Raw genomic sequence first — 16425 nt, 5'->3', positions numbered from 1 at the left:
AACAAACGTTATTTCTATATAACTGTTGGATTTCTGGTAACGGAACTTTATAATGTTAGGTTCTTTTCTTACTAAGTTTAAGATTCCATTTTTATCTGTTCTCCCTTTTCTTTTTCTTCTTGTCTCGCCTTCTTTCTCTCTCTCTCTCTCTGCCTCATTTCTGAACCTCTGTGTAATAGACATCCATTGGTTTCAATTTTTCATTGTGTGTGTTTCAATTTCTCCCTAAATTAACTTATGAATCTTCTTTCGCCTCGGTTATTTCATTTTATCGATACTAATACATGTGTAGTTTGAAATTAGAATTGCGTTCATGTTGTTAGCTAATTTTAATATGGGAGAGAAGAAAGGAGGAGAGAGAGGGGGTCTCTTTACCAGACACGATTATGGGATAAGAAGGTGTATATTGGGTGGCCTATCTGCACGGTGTTAGCTGTCGCAATTTTTTGAGCGGAATGTACAAGAATTAGTACATTAGATAAGTTGTTTTTCTTTTAGATTAAAGTATGAAAGTTTAATTTTACCGATGTGACTACTCTCAAAACCCGTCACTGAATATGATAAAAATGATATGATATGATAAAATATGATTTTTAAAATGTTTCAGAGCTTCTTGTATGATACCTTCCCCATTTGAAAACCAAAATTAAAATATTTACCTCAAGCGTAAACCTAAAGGCATACACAAATATTTTATACTCATATCTTTATGTACTGTATAATATTGCAAATGACATGAATTATTAAACTAAAAATGAAACGCAGAAATAGGAAAAAAACTTTGAACCAGAATTATAATTGAAGACTGTATTAATATCAATATTTAAATATCTGGTTGGATTATTTTTTTTTTTTTCTTTCTAAAATATTCTTTATGTGTCTTTATGTGAACATATATTACGGTAGAGCTACGGTACATTGAATAGTAATCTGACGTTCCGTACAATCCGAACCACTCCAAAAAGATCCTACCGCTAACAAATGACTATCCATTCCTGGGGTAGATTTGAAATCAGTTACATTATTATTAGTTCTAAAACAATAGATGGTTTCGTACGTAATAAACAATTTAAACCCACTTCATGCTTCCTGACCGCTCTGGTCTGTTCGTGATTGATTATAAGATATCTGTTTTATATTACATTAAGTTTTATTCTGAGTGATTGATTGAAAATATAAATGCTCAAAATGAATAAAAAACTGTTCCTATACAAACAAAGTTCGAGCCCCATTTTGGAACTAAACCAAGGCGAAACCTCAAGCATTGCTGATTATTTCAAAATGTGGTAAAAGTCATTTACGACTACTTCGCTTCATTGGCAGTTATATTTAACAGTATAGTAGTGCAATGCTATGTAATATGTACGTTGTAATATAAGGCAGTTTAAAAGTAAAAGTACTGTAAATTATTTACCCTATACTCTACTTATAAATCATCAATGAAGTTATAATTTTTACCTGTCTTTCCGTATAAATACGACTTTTCCCATAATACAAGGTAACCTTGGATCCAGTCAACTCGAACAAGAGGTTCTACTGTACGTTATATAGTACTTCAATACTTTAATATTTTATTGATTTTGTAGGTTGTACTATCAAATTCGAAATTCTCAATACGAGATATTGGTAAAGAAAGATAAATAAAATTCATATTGTTTCCTAAAGGTACGGCCTTTCTTCAGGACACAACCGCACCTACTTAACAGACTTACCACGGAGGTTCAATATTCATTCTTCGGATAACAGTACCATTGTTGAGGTTCCACATCTTGACAGTTCCGTCCCGAGCACAGGTACACAATAATTGATAAGATGGATCAAAAGTGGCAGCGGTAATTTCAACAGGTATTGTTTCACCAAATAGTTGTGTAGTGTGACAGTTTTTGTAAGATAAAATAAGTCGTCCACTTCTTAAATCCCATACATTAATACAGGAATCTTGGCCCACAGTGACTAACTGAAAAGTATTTTCAAAATGTAAACGTGTTAATATAAACGTGTTATAATGGCTAAGTAACATACTAATTTAAATTTAAAATTACCTAAGACTCGGTTAAAATATTTTAGAACTTTCTACAATGAAGTTTTATTTGACCATACACGAGGATGAGTCACACTAGCGAAGTCTGGACGCTAGGGAGTAATTTATTTTGCAAGTGCTGTTAAAATAATTCAAATTAATCATTTGAATATTCATTATTTGAATAATTTCTCTGTTGTTATTCAATTATTCGCATATTGGTTCCCAACACTCGAATAATAATTCTGATGTTATTCGAATATCAAATATTCGTTCCCTATACTCGAATAAGTTTCCTGTTATTACTCAAATATCCAAATATTCATTCCCAATAGTCGAATAAGTTTTATGTTATTATTCAAATATCCAACTATTCATTCCCAATATTCGAATAAGTTTTCTGTTATTATTCAAATATTCATTCCCAATATTCGAATAAGTTTTCTGTTATTACTCAAATATTCATTCCCAATATTCGAATAAGTTTTTTTTGTTATTACTCAAATATCCAACTATTCATTCCCTATATTCAAATATGTTTTCTGTTATTACTCAAATATCCAAATATTCATTCCCAATATTCGAATAAGTTTTCTGTTATTACTCAAATATTCATTCCCAATATTCGAATAAGTTTTTTGTTATTACTCAAATATCCAACTATTCATTCCCTATACTCAAATAAGTTTTCTGTTATTACTCAAATATTCATTCCCAATATTCGAATAAGTTTTCTGTTATTACTCAAATATTCATTCCCAATATTCGAATAAGTTTTTTGTTATTACTCAAATATCCAACTATTCATTCCCTATATTCAAATAAGTTTTCTGTTATTAATCAAATATCCAAATATTCATTCCCAATAGTCGAATAAGTTTTCTGTTATTACTAGTGATGGATAATTTCATGAAATTTTTAAAATTGAAATATTTCATTGAAATTTCAGAAAAATGTTTTTTTCTTTCGTTTTTATGATTGTTTAATACAGATACGACACTGGTATTGTGGAAATGAAAATCGCAGCTATTACATTGAATACAGTCTCTTTTTTGTTTATTAAAGTAGGCTAAGTTACAGGCAAGAAGTATGATGTAAGATTTAGTCTTGACGTTGTGTGGTGTGGCCCCTATACCTCTTGTTATGCGAGATGAACAAACAGACGGACGTGTCGGAAGATAAAAAGAATTGATGTGAGTAGTTGCTGGACCTAAAGAGTTTTGGTTATTATTTCCTTACATCCACAAAGAAGAAGAAGTCTAGTTTTGTAGAGTGTGTTGTTGATTTGGTTATTCAACATTAATATTTTGTTATTTGTAATGAAGATAAGTAATCGTATTCAATATACTCTGTATATAATATTAATTTAAGTGTTTATGAATGATCTTGTGAGTGGTGCAAATGTTTTAACATTTATTTATTTATTTTGAGTTTCACGTCCTACGATTATGCTTTGAGGCTAAGAGAGACGATAATAATGATAATGAACGAAATGGTGGAATGAAAAAAAGAGGGAGGAAACGGGAGAACACCGAGAAAACGTACGCACACGATGTTTTTCCACCGCAAAGTCCACTTGGCGGAAGCTTAAATCAAATCTGGGACCCCATGCGCCCGAAATGAGCGCTCTATCACTGGTATTGAGATATTGTTAGTTACAGCATGTTGTCCGTTAATAATGTGTATTTAGCTCATATGCATTGTGAAGGCTGGAATACTTGTTTATATATATAGTCAAATGAATGTAAGAGTAAAGTAAATATACGAAGTATAATAATGATAGTATTAGGTTGTCTCCATACGTGTATCATATGAGATGAAATGTGATTATTTGATTGCTAGTGTACTGTGTGCTAGTGATTTGATTGCTATTTTCGATACTGTGATTACTAGTGTAAATATTCTTTAATATAATAGGACGGACATTCAGATTTTTCTTTTAACGAACCAGTCGTGAAATTTCATTTTTTCCCCATAATTCTAAGACTCTTTGCTCTTATCGTCGCATGAAAGTAAAACCTATTTCTATGTTGTTGTTTTTTTCAGTATTCACGTGATAAAACATACTAGTTTTAACTTTTTTTACTTTGTGAATTTCCATCGCCAAAAAGAAATAATAAATTAAAGAAAATGATTCTCATAATTCTTGGCTGCTATTTACATAATAGAATTATCTGCATGAGCAATTTGCTAGGTTAAATCCATCAAAATTCACGCTAATTTTGTATTCTGAAGCACTCATAAAATATTTTTCTAATTTGTTTTAATCAAAGAATATGTTTAAAATAATGGTACAGTAAAACTATTAAAATTTTATAAATTTGAATCACAACCGAAATTTAAAAATAAGATAAAATAATAGGTACAAATATTTGAATGAGCGTAAGTATAAAAAAAAGACAATTTAGTTAATATTAAAATTAGGCAGTTCTAATTTAATTTTAAAAGAAAACGTTTAAGTCTACATCACAAATTTAAATTAAATTTTAAACTTTTCTGAAGTATAAATTAAACATAATGAAAAGAATATGTTAATAATCGACAAATTATGAAGGAGAAAATAATCTTAGGTGATGAAATTTGGACCAATGCAGGAATGAATATCTTTCTGGAGAGAGATTTTGGCAAATACATAAAATTATTAAGACAATATATGTACTAAACTCTTCCGCCTCATATTTTGATTTAATCACAAACTGCACCCTAAAACGTTATTAACTGTTTTATGAATGCAATAACTTTAAGACAATTTTATAACTTTAAGGCAATACTCTAATAATTTCTTTAAGACAACTATATAGAGTGTCCGATAAGTCTCCGCAGCCTTATGTTTGAGTATCACAAAGAAGAATGTCGGTGTCATTTTAGTTTATTTATTTATTTAGTACATACTATAGTTAATTACTTACCTATACGAACTATTAATCCATTGGATCTGTATGTGCTTTATCGTACTGTACACACAGATATATGTTTCTGCATGTCTTCTGTGGCATGTTACGAAGCATTTGAAGAGCTATGTTTCAATAGCTTCCTCCACAGTTTCGCGCAATTCCTCATTTATCCTGTACCGACGATGTGATATGATTATTCCGTCCAGTATGTTGTCTGGTGTAAGGTCTGGGCTTCCTGGAGGCTATTTCAATCAGGGTGGGGATTTTGATGAACTACGCCTAACCCAATGGCCTGGAAATTGTTCATTGAGGAAATCACGCACTTGAACAGCAAAATGGCTGAAGCCTCATCCTACAGTACTCACACACAATCCATGATTCCCTTCTCTTGCAACTGAGGCATTATCCGCGTTCGTAACATGTGTAAATTAGAATTTCAATTCATGTATTCGTCAAAATAATATGGTCCGAACAAGTACCGTGATGTCATCCTTTCCCATATCAGAACTTGAGGCTGATTTGTTCCTACTCTTATTCATGAGGATTTTCCTTAGACCAGACGACCACATTTATTCAGTGAATTGTGATATATCACTCATTCATTTAAAAATAAAACTCGTAATCGAGACACAGCATTTGTAAATTGTAACAATAAAGCAGAACAGGCTGCAACACATTGTTCTATATCGTTGTCAGATAATTTATTCACAAACGTCGGTCTAAATGCTTTCATATGTAAATCTTCTTTAATGTGGTTTATATATGGTTGAACGAAGTATATTCAGTCCAACTGCTCTTTATAAAGCGATTTGGTTGGAGACATCGCATTTGACTGAGCAACCAAGTAACACATGTTTCCACATGCCTTTTCTTACGTTCACTACGCGGCCTGTTCTTGTCCTCCTAAAACAAACGCACGTTTCTCTCAATCAAGCAGGGTTGATTTACAAGATGGGTCCTTGCCAAAGCAATCTCTCTCCAAATGCAGTCATTACCTGTGTCATTGTTTGCTGTGTGTGTGTGTGGTCGTTCGTGCTCCCACATACATACCACTAACAGTTCCTCAACTGTGTAACTGCATCCACTCACACTAATCATGGCTTCACAACTGAAATGCTCTACGTGACCTTGAACGCAGGAATACCAGATAGTGTTGTCTGTGATCATGATAGCAGTGCTGCCAATGCCAAAACTAAAATTACACTGATATTGTTTTGTGATAAACCAAGAGATGTGGGGACTTCCCGAACATCTTATACAAATACAGAATTACCTTATAAGTGTCATACATGACACTAAAAAGCTAATTATAATAATCACTGTTATCACTGTTTTTCACTGTTTTAAGATTATACCGATTATATCCCGTTTTTTTTTTTTTTTAGGTATGTTGATTTCTCATTGCAATTTTCACGAATTTAATGAATTACACTTTTTATCGTTATATTTAAATATACATTTTCCTTATGATATAACATTACATAATACAAATTCAAAATAATCTTACTAATTTCTTAAAATATTATACATAATGTTTATATCCGATTAAATATTATAGTTTGTAAATCAATTTGTTATAATATTATTTTTTAAGAAAGGAGTAAATTATCGTATACTCACGTAATTAAATAGAGGATTGTATAAGGTTCTGATGACCGGCTTCGTATGTGTAGTCCCATCTGAGATTTCCTCTCCTGACGTCTCACCGTAGGATAAAATGACAATTCTGTTGCTTGCAACTACCAAATCTAGTGTGTCAGGGTTAAAAAATTCACAGAGTGGATTCTTTCTGCCAACCTCCGACGCTAGCTGAGTGTAAGTCTAGCAAGAGAAATATAAAATCGATTGTTTCATATAGATCCCTAAAGTAAACTCCTTAGAATTTACAGTGCAGTACTTATCTCAAAGGTAGGGATCTCAGAATATAGTAATACTATAATATATAATATATTTCAATGTTTTTTTATTTGTAATTTTTAAGCTTAAAGTTCCATAATTATGCTCCGAGGTTAAGGAAGACAATGATGACGATAATGAGCGAAATCAGTGGCGCATTGAAGGGGGGTTGCTGGAGGTTGTAACCCTTTTCATTGAGTATTTCATATACTATTAAAACATAAAATATTTCAGTTTTCTTAAATCTTGGAACTGCAATAATATATATATATATATATATATATATATATATATATATATATATATATATATATGTGTGTGTGTGTGTGTGTGTGTGGAGGAGGATTAATTTATACACATAGCATTACATCACGTCCGAATGTTTAGAACATGTGAATAAGCTTGAGTATAAACTTAACTAGAGAAAGCAAGGAGACGAAGGAATTTTTAAATTGAAATTAAGATAATTGTTGAGTGGAGTTGATTTTGAGTTTAACATCTCTTTCATCAGCAAGGCTATATGAGACGGCGCCTACTGATTAACGTGGAATTCGAACCACATGACCTCCGCCGGGAATCGAACCCGGGTCTCCCACAATTAACGATAATTGTATTTCATTTCAAGCGATTTAAATGCTCATCTAATCATGCAGAGATAACGAAAACTGAAAAAAAAAACTGTAGAAACGATTGCCTGAAATAACGCAACGTAATTGCATTGGATGGAAGAACTGGATGAGATCCCCGATTATAACATATACGTTTCCAGGGTTTCCCAAAGGAAGGTATTATGTGGCACGCTGCGCCATTAGATCTTGTAAAGTGAAGAGAGGGTAGGGAGTTGAAAGTATGAATACTATATAACAGGGCTGTCCAAATGGCGGCCCGCGGGTCGCATGCGGCCCGCCAAACCATTTCCTGTGGCCCACAAAGCTTTCATGATTTACGATTGTTATAACTGATAATATTTTAATTTATATTCATTCTTTCTTTTAATGTTTCCACTCTTCTTTCGGAATAAGGCATCCATTTAGCGCTTCTATACAACAAAAAGGCTCAGGCATCCAAGACAACACTGGAGTCGGTAATGTAATCGTTGCTGAAAGGGACGATTACTTCAATGAACAAATATATATTTGATCTAAGTTTTTAAATCAGACCCTTTCTTCCTCGAACTTTGCCTAGAAGCCATAGCGCGCAAGAAATACACCACTTCTTGTGATAAACACAATTTAGCATACTTTCCAAGTTGCAATCGTCTGACATTAGATTTTGAAAAGGAAGCATTTAATTTTTCTGAGTTCTGTAGAAACATCGACAGTATCATGAATAAATTTAATGCGAGATTCTCAGATTTTGACAAACTAAAAGACGGCATTGCATTATTTACTAATCCATTGACAATAAACATCGAAGAACAAGCTCCAAACTTACAGCTCGAACTTTGTGACCTTCAGGCTGACCCATTGTTTCTCCGCCCTTCAGGCTGACAAAAACAAAGAAAGGAATAGATTTTTCAGACTACTTTCTAACAAACGTTTCCCTAGCTTTTGTGTGTTGTGTCGGAAAATAGTGTCAATGTTTGGTAGTACTTATCTATGTGAAAGTGCATTTTCCACCATGAAAATTGCAAAGAATCGCTCCAGAAGCTGCCTTGCAGATTCTTCTCTTTTACATCTTCTGCGGGTTACATCTTTTACAAGAGGAATGGATGTAGATACCCCAGCCCTTGTAAACGCTGCTAGTCACCCTCATTAGTCACATTGAATAGGTATGTAATATTTCAAATATATTTTTTTATATTTTTCTTTTGTAATGTAATAATAATACAGTGAAACCTCTATTAACGGACACCTCCCGTAAGGGACATATTTTGTAATCCCCAAACTCTGTAATAGGAAAAAACATATTGGCAAACCTCTCTAAAGCGGACACTCTCTAGTACGGACACGGACAGTCTTTTCTGTCTTTTATAGGTATTATTTACCTCCGTATTACGGACACTTTCTCTAGAAACAAGTTGAAAAGTTCAGTAAAAATACATTTTAGTAATTCATACATGTGTCACCAAGGGAGCATTATGACAGCACTTTGCCTTCTCAACTGTCTGCTTGCAATCCAGACGAAGCGCCTCTGTTTTGTACTTCCAGCCCTCTCCCACCCAAGCTGTTTTAGACACAAAAATAATTGATAATTGTCCGCCGTTTGGAATGACATGTTATTCTACTGTCCTAGTGGAATCTCTAACCAAGCAAAAGACAAGTTTGGTATTTTTTGCCCGCGGGCACGCATATTTTCCCCAAAAAAGACACTACTGGACTGTAATTAACCACAAATTAAAGCGACATACTGAAAACGCAGTAAAGTGATAAGTGTAAAGTGCAGATAACTATAACATCTTATTTCCATGTTATCCCTCGAACATAGTATTGAATGGCGGAGGATAATGCGGGTACAGTAACATTTTGGCAACATTCGTAAATATATGATTCATCCAAAAAATATTTGTTTCGAATTGCATATTACCTTATTTACTCATTTACGTAAGAAAATATTGAAACCTCCCTAAGGCGGACACCTCTTTATAGCGGACATTTTTTTATTCCCCACGGCTATCCGCTTTAGAGAGGTTTCATTGTAATAATAATAATAATAATAATAATAATAATAATAATAATAATAATAATAATAATAATAATAATAATAATAATAATAATAATAATAATAATTATTATTATTATTATTATTATTATTATTATTATTATTATTATTATTATTATTATTATTATTATTATTATTATTATTATTATTATTATTATTATTATTATTAGCTGCGGCCCTCCACCTTACTAGTAAAGACAGTTATGGCCCTCTGGCTCATTATAATTGGACACCACTGCTATATAATTTTTATGTAAAGAAGGAAACTACAATTAAACTGACGCATTCCATGGACAAATAGTGGGGAGACGGAACATTAGATCTTTTATATCTGAAATCGAAACATCAAAGAGTGGGGAAACATGTTTTTGTGAGAAGGAAAAGTGTCCGAGAAAGGAGTGAACATGTATTCTACGAAACACAATAGGAAGGAAATAATAATAATAATAATAATAATAATAATAATAATAATAATAATAATAATAATAATAATAATAATAATAATAATAATAATAATAGTAATAAAAATAAAATATTGTTCTTATAATATGTGGTACTCTAAAGCTCTAGAAGTGTGTGTGCCAAAGTACTGGGCAATGTCATTGATACTGGTTGTATTCTCTGTATTTTCCAGGTAGCAAGTGAGTCCGGATTGTGAAAACTGGTGAAAACTGAAGTGTGTGAAGTGATCAAATACTTCGAGTTTATCAGTTCCTAACACCGACGCTGATATAATTAGTGTATTGGATGAGATAGTGTCCTTCCCACTCCCCGAACCAAGTGATAAAAACTGATCACGGCAAGTAGTTTGAAAATGATGCAGGTGTTACATATGCTGTGGAACAATGACTTGCTGACAGTTTTTCTTTTTCTTTTTTTTTCAAGATGTAACAGCTCTAGAACATAGATGGACGAAGTTTATTGTGTAATGGGTGACTTTCTGGAAAAATAAATTTTCTTCTTTATCAGATAAAATAATTTACGATCAATACTCATAAGAATATAGAACATATTTATTGATTGATTGATTGCTTCTAGTTTAATGGGAACGTTAGCACCGAGGCTATTTGACCCGGAACAAATTCGTGTTTAGAACGATATACCATAATGTAGTGTTTAAATAATACTTTTAGCCTTTTAAACCTTAAGTTTCTTTTACTTGCTCTAACAACCGTAAAATATTTTTCCTTAGCCTTACGAACAGGTATTTTACGAAGCATCTCTGCTTAAGTAACCATTCACTGTTAGATAACAAATGATGTATTAGTTGTATTCATCCTTTTAATTTTAATTTACTTTTATTCATTTTTTTTTTCATCAAGAAGCAAGCTATAAGAATTTTAAAACTTCATAATTCTATAGAAGTGTGAAGCTCAACTTGTCTGATATTCGTTTCATACTGTTCCAAGACTTCTTGGTCTTGTTTATTAATAACTAGGACTTCGCAAAATCTATTAAAGTCCCTACACGGCTGACAATTGCTTATAAATTTAAACTGTATGGAACAGCGTATTAATTTCCTATCGCTGTCAACCATGAAATCATTCATTAAACTGCATCCTACGGGCTAGATCATCGTCGCTTCACTTTTAACGGGATGAAAATTAACACTGTCAGTGATGAAGGGGAATTAGTACCATGCTCACGTTTTCATCGACTCTGACTCTCAATCATATTTTCTAACACCACTTTAACAAATTACTATTCTCTTTGAAGTTCAACCGTGTTGATCTGAATCACTCGTCACTGGTCCTATTCTACCGTATTTCATCTCTCCAGGTAGCAATATTGAAACAAATGAATCTCAAAAGCAGGAATAAACAATGAACTACTTACCAGAAAATAGTGAAAACTAATCACACACAAACACACACACACACACACTGAAAAGCACACCATATGTACTTTCGCCAAGTACTTCATCAAATAAAGAAGGGAGAAAAGAAAAGAACAGAGAAGTATTTGTGGAACGTTCTGAGAGGCCCCATAATGAAATATGTGTTTACGTAAGTAGTGCTATCAGGGAGAAGGTAGAATTTAGTGGAAGCAGAAAAATAAATGGAGCTGATGATCGATATGTGTACAGGACAGCGAAAGAATAATAAATGAAGATAAAAATGTATAATATACTGAAAAAAGAAATGAAAATATAAATATTAATGGAGAAATTAACAAACCAGGGAAGGTAATAATTCAAAAATGGAAGATAAAGCAGAATTAAAAGCATGTAAGAAAAATAATTGTAAAAAAGAATAAAGAAAAAGAAAACAAAAACTCGGAAATTAAATGGCAAAGTCTATACAGGAAACGGAGTAAGCTCTCGAGGGACTATAAAGAGTCTAGATCAGTGGAGGCGGTTCGCACATAAAATGGGATTGTGTTCCCAATCCCTTCTTACTTTAGATTTGCAATAAATGAGGTTGGATGAATCTCAACTATGGAACAGCGGAAAGTGTGTTGTCTTTGTGAAAAAGTGTTAAAAGGTTAAAACTAATATCTAATATAGGACGAATTTTACATCTGAATTTATATGATTTCTTCGATGGAGATGTAAAATCTTTCAAGGGCACATTTCTTGTAATTACGGTGTTGAGATTGAAGGCCTTCAGTGAAAGATTCTTGGACAGGTCGGAATAGATTTTTTAGTTTTAGGTTGCAAAATAACTATACAGTAAGCAAGATTCATAAAAGCATGTAAAAAAAAATTGTAAAAAAAAGTTTCTGTAGTTATGGCAGCTAGGATTAAGTAAGGAAGGTAGGAATAGAGGATTTTTCAGTGTCCTTTTTTTTTCGGTGTAATTGTTTTGAAATGAAATTACATTTTTGATTCCCACGGTTTTCAGCTAAAGCAGACAAATGATTATTAAAAATGAGTGATTCTGAAAGAATTGGTGAGATAAGAGTGTGGTGGGAGGAAATGAGAGAACTTCGAAAAAATCCATTGACAATTCCACCAGAAACTTACTTGGTCTGGTGTCAAACCAGAGATGAATGCTTTACCACTAAGCCACTGTCCCCCGGTGGAATTTCTTGTATTACTGAATGGTTTGTTGATAACTTTGAGCGGGTATCTCCGTTTGGAGGCTGCTGATAAGAGATTCTTGAAGTAGTTGTTGAGAGATAATGTAGTAGAAAGAGTACTGTCAAAATTCGAATAATGCAATCCTCAAATATTCGTTATTCGAAAATTCGAACAAAATTCGTTATTCAAATGTTCGAACAAAATTTGTTATTTAAATATTCGAACAAAATTAGCTATTCGAATATTCGAACAGAATTCGTTATTCAAATATTCAAACAAAATTCGTTATTCGAATACGAATAATTGCTCGAACAACTATTTGGATAACGAATAATTATTCGAGTGATTATTCGAGTGATATTGAAAGCGAATATTGGGATATTCGAATAACAAACGAAAAAGTATTCGAATAATTTTAAAGGCACTAATAGAAACGACAAGATTCAAGATAGAGAATGTCTGAATGGAGAAGAGGGGAACTCTCTTAACTGGAGGTACACAGCAGGTTTGATGTGTACGACAGTCTCGAGACTTCCATTCTCGACTTACACAAAGAAGTTCACAACAAGGAAGGTGACCGTATAGTTGGAGAAGTATCAGATGAATTTGACTAAGCTGTTCTTGTTTAGGAATTGTAGCAACATTTTCAGAGTTGGTGGCCGAGGGTCCGTACTAGGAAAATGTTGTGTACAAATAAAGCAACTTTCCAATCACGTCTATTACTGATCTATGGAGAAAGATTTCACTTATCATTTTCTTACTTTAATCCAATTTTACCTAGATAACCATGCTTCACTCAATGATATATCTCAAGTTATCATCTTGCGCTTTGCTCACAAAACATCCAAAACTCCTAACTTCTCCTTAAAACACGCGAATCTAGGAATACCCATTGTTTCCAGAATTGGTAACCCAACAAAATGTATCTCTACTCTCCTCGACTAACACTTCCAACATCACATGTAAGCTTTACCTTCATACCGTAAAAGCAAAAATAATTTCCTATCCATTATTCGCTCACTTTCAACTCTCAATCCATTTCCCGTACACCTCTTTACCTTTGCCATTTTCTTTTCTTTCATTGTGTGTCTTTTACTTTTTACAATTGTTTCCGTATATACTTCTCATTCTGGAGTATCTCTGTATTATTTTTGTCAGTTTCTTTATCAATTTATAATAGTTTTATTTTCATTCCTATTCCCCTTATATTATATTATTTTTTCTCTTAATTTCTTATTCGCTCATTCTCCGATACTCTTGCTAACCAACCTGTCTCATTAGCTTTATTTTTTTGTGTACTTAGTGTATATTTCATATATAAAAGGTTGAATAATCACTTCCCACAATATCTAAAGAAAATAAAAAAACACAAAAAAGCTTAAGGATCAGACACTGACATTGTTCGTAGACAAATCTTATTAGAGGATTTCTGAATATCTAGAAAGTAGATCATAGACTGTTGATGTATATTATTTTTATGTATTCTTTGCTACTATTATTATAGTATTTTGTGTAATTTTTTGTTTGTTTTTTCACTATTGTATTTTTTTTTTACCTCTTTTAATTTTTTTATCCTTCGTAATTGGATATGCTAATGTTTCTGTGTTCTATGTACTTGGTCTTCTGTAAACTAAACTTCAACTAAATTTTATCCACTTTCACCTGTTAATGCTACAACATTGTCCTCCATTCAGAGTTTGCCCCACCTGGACATTTCACAGCTTCTTCATATTAAACATTTTCCCGCGATATCTAATAAACCATGTAACGAAAGAGCTTTATATGACCTTGTTTCCGGCGTATTAATATATACCACTGTACGAACATACAAGCAAGGACGCATACACACACATGGCACACATATACATATATGCCTAGATATATTGATGTAAAACTTGCCTGAATACAGCTACTATCTTGAGTTAGCCATACTTTAAGCTGCTTGTCTTTCGATATTGATATAATTCGTTTGCCCCGCTGCAGAATCATGATATTTCGGATACCTTTCTTATGTCCAATGAGAACAACGCTAGGTCTATTTGGTACAAATGGACTCCAAATTCGAACTAAACAGTCTGGACCTCCAGTTGCTATTGTACGACTCTCTACAATTGTTCAAGTATTAATTATTAGACAATTTAAACCACTGAAATGACACAATGTTAGAAAGTAATGGAAATACAAACTATTTATAAAAACCGTACTAACTTTATATCCTTAATAAGGTTTTGAAACATCTGTACTGAGACAGAACATAGATTACAAGATTCATTAAAAAGTATCAAAGATTTAAAAATTAAGCATTTTACTTAAGCAGGGTTCCCACAGATATTTGTAAACTAATTTCCCTGATTTTCTATGACAAAGGTTTACCTAAACTTACGACACCAACTTCCTATAAAATAGGTCGCCAGAGTGGTGGGAAGTGCATAGTTTCGCAGTTATAGTGTGCCGAAAACGTGAAAAATGAACTTAAAGGTTTCACTATTATAGGACCGATCGTAGTCGGATCAAGACATCACTAGTAACTAGTATGTGAACTATTCAAATATCCATCTTCCAGAGCCTCCGGTACTTGCACAATAATTTTTAGAGAGCCTGTTTGGAATACTTGATCACTTTCCACCTACCTCTCCAAAAATTGGTGTACAAGTACTGGAGCGTTCTTAAACATTGATATTTGGATAGTTCGCATATTGTTCCTCAGTGACGCTGTGATCTGACTACGATGGGTCCCATAGTAATGGAGATATGTACTTTTAAAGTTCACTTGTTTCACGTTTTCCGGCACCTTATAACCACGAAACTATCCACTTTTGAGCACAGGTCCATATGAACTTTTTTCTTATTTTGATGTGACGAATCTGTTCCCACAATTTTGAGACATATTTTTGTAATACCCTGCATTTATATATATATATATATATATATATATATATATATAAAATCGATCTACGCGATACAAAATTATATGTGAACATATACACAATATTAAAGACTATGAGCTGTTGAGAAGTTCCATGGTCTAACTCTCATTAGATCCTAATAAAATTTATATGAAATCTGCGAGAAGGTACACCTTGTCTCAAAAAGGTTGAGCGCATTCTTTATTGCTGTTTCGAGGCAAAAATTTTCTAAGTCCAACTTCGGGTATCTTCGGGAAAAAGTAAACCAGGTTCGAACCTCGAAGCCAACCTTTGCAATCGGGAAAAATCTTGCAGATGTGTTTTTCTTCTTTTAAATATAATAAGACTTGTTACCAATTATATATAAAAAGCAACATTGATTGAAATACTTAATCATACAATATTTCGAAACTTCATATTATGTCAGCACATGCTTGTTTGTCATTTTGCTCTCCATACTTAATGGAACATTTAGATACGTAAACGAATCTTTCCATATGTAAAAGAATGGTGAAAGTTAAGATATAGAACATTATTCTCTCCTGAGTACTAAAATAAAAGTTAAAGTAGAACAAAAACAGCATTTGCAGTGGATATGAATGTAATTATTATCTTAAATACAGATATATATACCGCTAGAACTATTTTTCGAAAAGCGTTTGTGTTAGCTCAGTGGTACGCCGTTGGATTTCAAATCGTAAGGTTGAGGGTTCGATTCCCATGTGGGGCGATGCTTTTTTTATGAAATTCTATTTTCCGCAATGCATGAAAAATTATATAAAATAATTACATTAAAATACGTCAGTTTAAATATATAACATATAATCATTGCAGAACATAGTGATTATTATGTTTAAAATATAACAGGTGTTCACAGTACGTTGGTATTCTATGATATATGTGAATGTTAAATACAAATTAAGAAAATAATAACATCGCAATAAATAAATTATGTAGTGTATTTATTTGCAGGTATTTGTCATATAGAGGTTACTTCTCAACATTCGTATTACAGCATGTCATTGA

At 32.6% G+C, this 16425-nt stretch overlaps 1 protein-coding gene across 3 annotated transcripts in view; it reads right to left on the bottom strand.

The window, feature by feature from the left end:
* The window catches only part of LOC145690356 (WD repeat-containing protein on Y chromosome-like), a 156901-nt gene that overhangs the window by 52631 nt on the left and 87845 nt on the right, over nt 1-16425 (bottom strand). For all 3 annotated transcript variants that reach the window (XM_081765172.1, XM_081765173.1, XM_081765174.1), the window contains 3 exons: nt 14393-14598; nt 6535-6735; nt 1713-1957 (listed from right to left, as the gene is read on the bottom strand). In XM_081765172.1, coding sequence (XP_081621298.1) covers nt 1713-1957; nt 6535-6735; nt 14393-14598 — 652 coding nt within the window. The remainder of the gene's footprint in view (nt 1-1712; nt 1958-6534; nt 6736-14392; nt 14599-16425) is intronic.

The sequence above is a fragment of the Thermobia domestica genome, chromosome 7 (genome assembly GCF_964235325.1).
Source record: "Thermobia domestica chromosome 7, izTheDome1.hap1.1, whole genome shotgun sequence".
NCBI classification, from domain to species: Eukaryota; Metazoa; Arthropoda; class Insecta; order Zygentoma; family Lepismatidae; genus Thermobia; species Thermobia domestica.
This window is presented reverse-complemented; position numbering and strand designations above follow the sequence as displayed.